This window comes from Paramormyrops kingsleyae, chromosome 18 (genome assembly GCF_048594095.1).
Source record: "Paramormyrops kingsleyae isolate MSU_618 chromosome 18, PKINGS_0.4, whole genome shotgun sequence".
Classification (NCBI taxonomy): Eukaryota; Metazoa; Chordata; class Actinopteri; order Osteoglossiformes; family Mormyridae; genus Paramormyrops; species Paramormyrops kingsleyae.
Window position 1 is genome coordinate 26,886,070 of NC_132814.1, and position 11,182 is coordinate 26,897,251.

The window sequence follows — 11,182 nt, forward strand, 5'->3', positions numbered from 1 at the left end:
CCATCTAACAAATGAAGTTGGTGGTAAAACCAGTAGATCTTGGATTGCCCACATCGCCTGTACCTGGATATTGGATTGGAACTGAGAGACTACAGGTTGTGAGGTTTGGCAATAAAATGTTTGCTGAACGTACAACACACACTGGTACCCAGTGTTGTGTGTAACGCGTTACTAAGTAACGCGTTACTGTAATTAAATTACTTTTCCACTGAAAAAGTAGAGTAACTGATTACTGTTCATTTGTAGGTATTTTAATTACAGTTACTTGTAATGTACTTGCGTTACATTGAAAAATAATTAAACTCGCTGAATATCATTATTTAATTTTATTAATTTATGTTCTAAAGGTAAAAGTAAACTCTGCCGCTTTAAAATCGTTGTAGTGCAGGTGCACGTGATTTCGCGCCAGTTATAGTCTTATATAGTCCTATTCTAAAGCGGAAGATGTCGGACTCGGCTGAAGCGAGTGGCTGTTTTAAAAAATGGAAATATTCCCATCACTTCAGTTTCCTTAAACAAGCAGACAAGAACATTACTGTACTATGTAAGCTATGTCCTGGGGAGAAAAAACTATCGGCCGCTGTCAATAGCACGAGTAATCTACTGAAACACCTGACACGGCAGCATAGACGAACACTTCTGAGTGATCCTTGTTCATCATCGACGGATAACCCAGCGGCAACTCCTGCTAAGCAGGCAAAACTTGATTTTACTTTGGCAGTGCAGAAAGTGTCTGAAGGTGAGTTTAAAAAAATGATTGCAGGCTACATTGTGGAAGAGATGCTACCGCTGCGTACTGTAGAATCTCCGTCTTTTAGGTGCATATTAAACAAAATACCTGTGTGTGGCAAAAAAGCAGCACTGCCCGATCGAAAAACGTTTTCGACTTACTTAGACGAGTGTTATGCTGACATGGAAATGGAGCTTAAAGGGAAATTCGAGAGTTTGCAATATATTTCCACGACTGCTGACATTTGGACCAGCCATAACAAAAGTTTTCTCGGAATGACGGCACATTGGATTGATCCTTCTACTTTTGTACGAGGACATGCAGCACTAGCATGTAAAAGAGTGCGAGGGAGACACACATATGATGTAATCGGCAATGAAATCGAGCAAGTACATTCGGCTTATGGACTGAACTCTAAAGTGACAGCCACCGTGACAGACAACGGGTCCAATTTTATCAAAGCTTTTAGAATGTTCCAAAAATCAGACTCTGATGAGGAATCCGAAGAAGATGAAGAGGTGACATTTACTGATGTTGAGCAGACCCTCTCCACAGAATCAGAAGGACAGTTTTCTCTCCCTCCACACTTAAGGTGTGCATCACACACACTGAACTTAATTTTTCATGATGTCGAGAAATGGCTTCAAGCAAATGAGTCAAAATTCATCTACCGAAGTGCAACTTCAAAGTGTTCTGCAATGTGGACAAAAGCAAACCGTTCTTCTGTTGCTTCAGAGTTAGTAGATAATTTTTTCAAGAAAAAACTCATAGTGCCTATTTCAACACGATGGAATTCATTTCACGACGCCCTGTCCAGGATCACTGACATTCCCCTTACTGAATTAAATACTGTCTGCACTCAGTTTGGAATCAAATGCTTCACTGATCGGGAGTATCTGTTCCTAAAGGAGTATTGCATCGTGTTGAAGCCACTCACTGTTGCGCTAGACATATTGCAAGGAGAAGAGAACTGCTATTTTGGAATCCTTCTTCCAACTCTGGAGATTCTAATGTCCAGGACGCTGGCGCTGCGGGATGAGCTTAAGCTGACAGCATCTCTCCCTGATGTCATTGTTAAGGTAATCTAATATATATATATATATATATATATATATATATATATATATTATACATATAGTACAAATTGCTAGATTCTGACCTTACCCTAAAATACATTTTTGTTTTATTTATCATGCTCTTATGTGAAGTGTCTGAAGTGTCTGATGTATTTTTGTCTCATAGGCGATCAAGGTGCGCTTTTCCTCAATGATGGACAATAAAGAAGCTCTCCTGGCTGCAGTCACTTTGCCTAAATTTAAGTTACGCTGGATCAGAGAAGAAGAGAAAAAAGGCATGGTTAGGGCAATGCTTACTACAGAGTGCCATGGGTTGTCTCTTGAAGACCAACAACATGCTCAAGATCACAAGAAACCTGCAGACTCCACTGATGACTTTTTTTCATTTGAGGAGGACGACTGTACCTACTCTGCTGAAACAGAGGTGATGGAATATTTGAAATCTGCTGGGTCTGAGCTGGGTGTTCTTAGCCAGTTTCCCAGGATTAAGGCCATTTCACTGAGGCACAACACAGCCACACCATCAAGCGCACCAGTCGAAAGGCTTTTTAGCCTGGGCAATCTTGTGCTTACGCCCAGAAGGAACAGGCTGTCAAGTGAACGCTTTGAGAGACTTACATTAATGAGATACAACCACTTTTTCAAAAACAAAGCAGCTAAGTAGTACAAAAAGTTTTTTGGAAAACATGAGTGCATACAGTATGCATGAAATATGGTGCTCATTGGTTTGAGGAAGTTTCAGAGGAATTCTGTTTGTTAACTAAAGGTTACAGTTAACTTCACTTTGTTGAAACATGACATGATTACATACATTATGTATGAATATGGTACTCATTGCTTTGAAAGTAAGTTTCATGTTTCATGTTAACATTTCTTAAGTTAAGCTTTTTTGTTATTCAGATATGTTGAAGAATAATATTTTTTTGTTATTTTGTTATGTGTTTCTTACCTGAAGAAGGTTACATTTCTTACTAAAAGATTTATTATTATAGAATGTTTTTTTATAGAATGTAATAAAGATGATTCAGAAAGGTAAAAGGCTAAACTATTTCATGTTTGACTCATATGTTTTTTTTTATTATTTATTATTTAAAGAATTTAATTTCTATTGTTTGTCCACTGAAGGTTTATAGGGATTTTAAGAAGTATTTAGTTAAATTACTTATTGAGTAATTAAGTTACTTTTCAGACACAGTAATTAGATAAGTATTTTAAATACAACATTGATTAAGTAATTAGTAATTAGTAATTAGTTACTTTTTTAAAGTAACTTACCCAACACTGCTGGTACCCCCAGGGCTGCTGACTCAGTCCAAAACTATTTTCCCTCCAAACACATAGGATTGATCATACACTCAAAAGCACAACCTCATTTTATAATTTTCAGATGATACAACCATACTTGGACTTAAGAACAGCAGTAATTCATACTGGCACTTAGCGGATGACATTACAGAGAGGAAAATGATCTTATGCTCTTTTGTCTTATCTGTGTTCAGGATATCTTGGACATATTTTGGGCCACTCCGCATATAAACCACTGTGGTAGAGCTGGGTGATAGCTTCAAGTTCCCTGGCCTACATACAGTATCTCTAACAACCTGAGCTGATCAACAACCTCCATGGGAGTTTCTAAATACCAAGAACACAACGATCATACTTTGTCTTGGCAAGACTGGTCTTGCTAACTCGCCTCCCAAGAATGAACTTGAAGTGCAGTGAATCATGGAATTGGTCTCATTTGGCAAGAATGCAGCTGACGCATACTTGATATTTGGAGCGGGACAAGAATGACATCCAGGGATTTCTTACCGTGCTCTGTACTTCTGTTCATGGGTTTTCCAACTGGTCTTGGGCAATGGGAGATGATGTAAAATGGGTTCATGAGAACACAAGTACAGTCAAGTACGCGTACTGAGAAAAACCCCATAGCCATTTTAAAAAAGCTGAGCAATACCTCTATAGGGAACATCCTGAGCAGAGGCAGCACTGTGTGGTTTAGAAACACTACATGAAGCTCTACAAAGCCTGCAGAGAGGATTACAGGTTCACGTCTGCCCTCCATGGAGACTCTACAGCCACCGCTGCAGGAATAAATTGAAAGGCCATTCAAAGATGCCATTTTTCTAGGATGCTCAAAGTGCAGGAATGAGAAGTCTGGGTACAACCTCAGACATTAAAGACCTGCGCACATTATCACACGCAGAACAGCTCCGGCTCTTAAATCACCCCTCCCCCAACTACCTAACATAATTAGATCTATACTAACCCTAATAACCCAGCCCAGAGGCATTTTATTAAGGTTCATGGAAGTCTCTGCTATTCTCCTCAGTTTATAGAATGCTAAATCAGTTTTTTGAAGAAGTTTACTTTTAAGTAGAATGGGGATACTTTTTCACTTATCCTATTTTGCTCTCCATGAGACATACAAGCACAAAGGAGGGTTTGCACATGATGTCAACTACATTGTATGATTCTGTATCCTGTTACTAGTAGAAGGAAAATTGATTCAGTGTTGCCTCAGACTTGCATGTGTGGAGGCTTGAGTCTGGTTTTCTACTCTGTAGACAGAATCATTCCTATACAAATACTGTTTAAATACTTTGCTTATAGTAATCAAGTAGTCCATTTACAGTGTTCATATTGGGTCTTTTTACACCTGACAACATTTGGAAAAAATTTAAACTACACTAATCCTTTTTTTTTTTTTTTTAACTTTACTTTACTTTGATTGCCCTACTTTGCCCTGCAGTAACCTGTCTGCTTCTGGTTTAGCTACCTGAGGCTAATGCTGCATGCACAGAAAACACGATTGGAATAAGAAAATATTTTTTTCTCAATGACAAATATAGAGACATGCCTGGACATGCAGAAGCTGCTGGTGCTACAGTATTATAGTGTATTTGAATTATACATAGTTCAGTAATTTAATTTTGTACAGTATTGTAATTTGAAAAGCATTTGAAATAGTTGTACTGTATTTTGAAAGTCAATAAAATTCTGTAAATAACGACGCTATCCGTTCTATTGCCTTATATTCATGTAATAAATTTACAAATGTAAATTAGACGATAATCTGCCTGAGACATAAAGCAAAAGGAAAATGGACTGCAAATATATAGTGCTTTTCTACTCCTACGAGAACTCAAAGCGCTTTACAATACATGCCTCACATTCACCGTCCACACTCACATTCACACACCGGTGGCATGCATGCAAGGCGCCAACCTGCACACCGGGAGCAATTTGGGGTTCAGTGTCTTGCTCAAGGACACTTTGATGGGGTCAGGAAGAACTAGGGCTTGAACCTACAACCTGCCAGTTGCGGAACAATAGCACTACCTCCTGTGCCACCATCGCCCCAGTTATAATGATCATCCACTTATAGTGATGAATATCACTCGTATAAACAAGTGAATTTGGAATTCAAGATGTCAGCTAAGCAGAAAAAGTTATAAATATTTATCATGCTGATATTTACCAGATCTAGACATAGGATGCTAACCTATTCACCTTCTGGAGTATTCCAAAGGACTGATTGACTATAAATGCTAATCATGGTGATATTTACCATATTTAGACATAGGATGCCAGCCTTAATCACCTTCTCACATATTCCAAAGGACTGACTGTACAGCAAAAGGCTACCAGGTGTACCACATGGATCAGTGTCAGGACCGTTTAGCCTCTCCATCAACATGGAACCAATTTCCCCTGGCACAGATGGAAGGGCTATAGTCACATCAGTTTGAGTTTCCTTTCTACAGGATACTAAAATATTCTGGATTTATAAACAAGCAAACGCTATATTTTCCCCTGGATGTACAATCATTAAGACACCCCCATGTTAATTCTTATAGGATGCATCTTTTAGTTTAAGCTTTTTTAGAATAGAAAGAGAACCAATCTCAAGATGATATATATCTGATTGCATTAAAATTTTCAAGGTACACATTTTTCAAGGGCTGATTTAAAGATTTCATTCTGATTTATTTTAGTGCATAGATTTTGCTAAAAGCTCATAGTTTGCTCACTAAAATTATGGTACAAGTAGTTTTGCTTAGAAAATAAAATGACTTTAGAGATAAAACATTTTTTTTTTGTAAACACTGCATGATCCCCTTTTGTCTTTGCATCAGTGTCCTAGTAAACACAGTGTGAAGGAAATGAGGAGCTGCAGGGAATCGTCTGGGTGATGACAGGTGGTGATACCGTGTGACAGGGCTGCAGGCCAGAGCAGACTCTGCATAACCAGCACACAGCATGTGAAGGTCTATGTGGATCTGGAGGACTGACCAAAGAACCCTATGCAGAAGATTTATGGAATAATACAAATTTTTCAGTAAAAAATGCCATAAAAAGTGGTGATTCTTCAGGGTTAATCTTGAAAAATTAGTCTGTCATTAGCTTAGACATTCTCTAAATGCCAATACTAACGTAAAGACATTGTTATATCCTTACACCCAATGACATTGTTAATCGCATAGGTCCATCTCCAAACGGCGCTGAAGGCAGTACAACCAAGAAGAGCATCTTTGATTGCACTAAATGTTTTTTTTTTCTTAGTTTTGTCTTATTTAGTTGTTTCGATATATGAGTTTCATTATAAACATTGTGAAAAAATTAGTTTATGTTGGCTAAACAAATAAAAATTTATTATATTATCTCAAATATAGGAAGCAATTAAGGTGATACTTTATTAATCCCTGTGGAGAGTTTCTCTTTGCTCCATCTTGCTCTCCATACTGGTGAGCGAAAGATTCACAGTCACTTCACAGCACCCACCCAGCTGGGGGGGTCGAGAGCCTCACTCAGGGACCCACAGACGGTTTGCCGAGACCGGGCTTGAACTAGCGACCACCTGAGCACAGGCACAGAGCTGTAGCTCACTGAGCAACACCACACAATTAAATCGTGAATGTACGTTCGGGACACATTTTGGACCCTTTTTCTGTTAAGTAATAGGGTTCTCTTAGTTAAGATGATCTCGTTTCTAATTCATTTGCCTTTTTCAGCAGTCTGGTCTCAGGCACATTCTGCCCTGCCCATTTGTTTATAAGTCTGCTCCAGTTATTTACTTTTGTTGCATTTTTGTTTCTCATTTACTCATGCAGACAAACAGCCCAAATTTCTGCACATAGTGGACCTTTGGCGTGAAACAGTTTTAGGGATCTCTTCCCAAACCACCAAATTGTGTGTTTGTCTAAATAGAGTGCAGCCTTGGGGAGCTGGGTCTGCTGGAGAAACACAATGAAGGAAGGAGGAAAAAAATCTGCTCACACAATAGCCTCCAGTGCTATAAAACAGTAAAACTTCAGTATTAAAGGTATTTTAAATTTTAATAAAGCTAAAGTTTACTCAATCCAGAATACCAAACATAAACAATTTAATCTTCTTTACAAGCACATAAAAATACAAAGCCAGTGCACTTTCTTTTAAAATGTCTGCAAAATAAATGATTTCAATACATTGAACACCATGTCAGGAAAATATAAAGAGCAATGTGTATGTGTTTGAGTTTAGGAGAATAATTATATGTATCCATACCCAAACATATAATTAAAATAAAAGAAATGTCATGTTAATTGCTCAAATCCTACTGTGTAAAATCAAGTGTTACATTCTTTTATTAAAAAGGGCCTTTCTGGTGTGGGCGGGGCTCTCGACTGGGGGCTGGTCGGCCCCGGCCGCCTGGGATCCTAGGAGCGGCCCTCCCCTCGCGGGGTCAGCTGCCTGTTGCCTCCGGTTCTCTGGAGCTCATGACCTTTTGGCTGCGGGGGCTGTGTCTGGGACCTCCCCCCTCCCCCCGCTTGGAGTGGGGGCCCCGGCTCTTCAGTGCTCTTTGGGGGCTGCGGTCGTCCTGGGCTTCCTGGGTCTGTCTCCGCCGACCTCTGGCTCCTGTGGGGTGTGGCTGCGGCCCCCCACCCTCGCTGTTTAGTTCCATGTTGAAAACACACAACACACGCAACACACGCACACAACACACGCAACACACACACACAACACACGCAACACACACACACAACACACACGCACACACACAACACACACGCACACAACACACACACACACAACACACACGCACACAACATACGCACACAAGCCCGCACATCTCGCCTACACAATTTGAGCACGCATGAACACACACTTGCACGCACCCCTCCAAGCACACACAACAATTTTGTATGTTTGTATAGCTGTTATTTTCTTTATTCTTTATATTTGTTTATGTATTTATCCATTTTTGCACTTCTTTCAGATGCTGTTGATCTTTTGCCTTTTTTCTCTTCCCTCTCCTTCACAGATGCAGCAATTGGAGATTATGTCCTTTCTACTTTACTCATATCGTTCTTGACTTATCTTTCTCACTTATTCCTTCTTTTTTTTGTTCTTTTCTTTCCTTTCTTTTTCTTCTCCCTCCTAATCTGTCCCTCCTCTTCGGCCAGCTCAGCCACTGCAATATTTTACATGCGCTAAAAATAAATAAATAAAATAAAAAGAAATTGATCAACATGAGGGGCCCATACAGAGTTTATAGAGCCCCTCATGGCAAAGCGAACATGTTTGGCACAGCAGTGCATTCAGACCACGATTCTGCTAAAGCTGCCGGACAGGACAAAAGTGGAAAAAAAAGACCCCTATCAGCAACTTGAATGACTTCCGTCCAGAGGCTCTCACTCCCGTCATATGACGTGTTTTGAGAAATTGGTGAGAAGTCACATCATAAAAAGTCTTCCATTGACGTTCTACCCACAGCAGTTTGCATACAGGAACAACAGGTCGACAGAGGATGCCACAGTCGCAGCCCAGACCCATCTGGAGCTGAAGGGGAGCTATGCCAGACTTCTCTTCATTGATTGCAGCCCTGCCTTCAACACATCCATCCCAAACAGACTGCTAGCAAAATTATACAGCCTCTGTTTCCCACACTCCACCTGCCTCTGGATTAAAAACTTTCTAACTGACCGTTCGCAGAGTGTCAAAGTAGGCCTTCACGGAGAGTCAAAGTAGGCCTTCACCTCTCCTCAGCCTCCACACTGGCTCCCCACAGAGATGTGTGCTGAGCCCCCTACTGGACGCTCTCTATACCCATGACTGCATCTCCACCCACCCAAGTAATGCCATCGTTAAATTTGTGGGCGACACGACTGTGGTCGGGCTCATCTAGGGGGGAGTTGAGACTGCATACAGGGATGAAGTGGCAAGACTGTCAACATGGTGCAGCAAGAACAACCTGACCCTCAACACCACAAAACACCTGACCCTCAACACCACAAAAACTAAAGAAATCATCGTGGATTTTAGGAGAGACAGATCTGTCCCTCAGCCCATACAGTGTGGAGTGGGTCTGCATCTGGACAAGGATCTCACCTGGAAAACCAACCACACTGTGCTGATACAGAAGGCACAGCAACCACACTGTGCTGATACAGAAGGCACAGCAACGATTTCACATCCTGAGGATCCTCAAAAAGAACAACTTAGCCGAGAAATGAATGATCATCCAATCTCTCACTGTGCAACTCACTCTGTGCAATACTGAGCCCTCACTGTCTGTCTGTCCTTACATATGCAGTACCTCATCTCCATGTGCAATATGGTCTACAGTGCTACTTCTCACAACTGTCTCAGTTGTAGACATGGCTACAGGGGGGCAGGCTTGGGGTAGATGTATGTGTGCATGTCTATGGGGGGGGGGGGGGGCAGGCTTGGGGTAGATGTATGTGTGCATGTCTATGGGGGGGGGGCAGGCTTGGGGTAGATGTAATGTTTCCTCTGCATTTAACCCATATGTGACATTGTGACATAGCAGGGGGCAGCTAATTCAGCGCCCAGGGAGCAGTGCTTGGGGGCGGTACCTTGCTCAGGGTACCTCAGTGGTGCCTTGCTGGTCGGGGACTTGAACCTGCAATCTTTCAATTACAAGTGCGCTTCCTTAACCATCAAGCCACCACTGCCACTGTTTTTATGCTCCCGTACCACTTTCTCCGAAGGCAGTGGTACAAACAGTCCATTTCCTGGATGGGTGAGATCCGCAGCTATACATTTGGCCCTCTTCTGCACCCTTCCAGCATATACAGAGTCCTGGCCCAGGAGAGGACTTCCCATGGTCCCCTGTGCTGTTCTCACCACCCGTGCCAAGTCCTTCCTGTCCTGTACTGTGCAGTTGCCGTACCACACTGCCATACCGTGACAAAGAATGCTTCCTATAGCGGATCTGTAGAAGTTTGTGAGCAGCCGAGAAGAGAATCCAGCACTTCTCATCTTCCCGAGGGAAGAATGTCTTCTTTACCAGATGAGATGTGTTCAAAGACCAGGTGAGATCCAATGTGATGTGTATACCCAAAAACTTGATATTGTCCACACATATTACAGCCTCCTCACGTATAAGTATAGGAGCATGTTCTGTTCTTCTGGACCTCCTGTAGTCCACAATGACCTATATGGTCATACTGGTGTTCAAAATGAGGTTGTTAACTGAGCATCAATGTGCTACGTGTTGTATCTCCTCTCTGTAGTGAGTCTCATCATTGTCTGATATGAGACCCACCACAGTCGTATCATCCGCAAACTTCACAACCATATTTGTGTCATGGATGGCAGAGCAATCATGTGTGAATAACGTAAAGAGTGCTGGGCTGAGCACACAACCCTCTGGCGTGCCTGTGTTCAGAACCAGTATGGCTGATGTACAATCTCCAATTCTAACCACCTGAGGCCTGTTGGTAAGAAAGTCCCTGATCCAGAGAGACAATGTGGACAAACCCAGATTATAAAGCTTTTGTACCAGCTTGTCCAAGATTACAGTAATAAATGCTGAACTACAAACGACGAATAGCATCCTAACATAAGTGTTAGGGCACTGCAGATGAGTCAGGGCTGTGTGAAGTACTACTGAGACGGCATCCTCTGTAGATCTGTTCTTCCTGTAGTCAGATCCAACAGGGATGGCATCCTTGATGTACTTTAGGAGGATTCTCTCAAAGCACTTCATCATTACTGGGGTCGGAGCCACAGGGCGGTGATCATTAAGGCAGGTGAGCACTGATTTTTTAGGCACTGGCACAATAATGGAGGCAGACAGGGACTATTGCAAGTGGTAGAGAACAGTTGAAAATGTCCAAGAAGACTCCTGCCAATTGATCAGCACATGTTTTCAATGTCTTACCCAAGACCTTATCTGGTCCTGCAGCTCTATGGGTGTTGATCCACCTCAAGGTGGAACCTCACTTGGTGTAGTTGCATGACCAGAGGCTGATGCTGCTCCTCCAGCCATAGGAGATGTACAGTCTCCCTGCTTCTAGATGCATCAAAGCGTGCAAAGAAACTGTTCAAGGTGTCAGGGAGACTAGGGTCATAGCCGACCTGCTGATCA

At 41.8% G+C, this 11,182-nt stretch overlaps 1 protein-coding gene across 1 annotated transcript; it reads left to right on the forward strand.

Annotated features, from left to right (window-relative positions):
* The first annotated feature begins 216 nt into the window (after positions 1-216).
* LOC140579514 (zinc finger BED domain-containing protein 4-like) lies at positions 217-2,844 on the forward strand. The gene is made up of 2 exons (XM_072702131.1): positions 217-1,809; positions 1,973-2,844. The coding sequence occupies exons 1-2, from the start codon at positions 445-447 to the stop codon at positions 2,468-2,470; spliced, it is 1,863 nt and encodes a 620-aa protein (XP_072558232.1). The 5' UTR covers positions 217-444; the 3' UTR covers positions 2,471-2,844.
* Positions 2,845-11,182: the final 8,338 nt, after the last annotated feature.

Bases quoted from the DNA above. Each gene is read 5' to 3' on its own strand.
- LOC140579514 (XM_072702131.1), top strand. From the start codon at position 445: ATGTCGGACTCGGCTGAAGCGAGTGGCTGTTTTAAAAAATGGAAATAT. The intron at 1,810-1,972 runs GTAATCTAATAT...TTTGTCTCATAG, and splicing joins TCCCTGATGTCATTGTTAAG to GCGATCAAGGTGCGCTTTTC.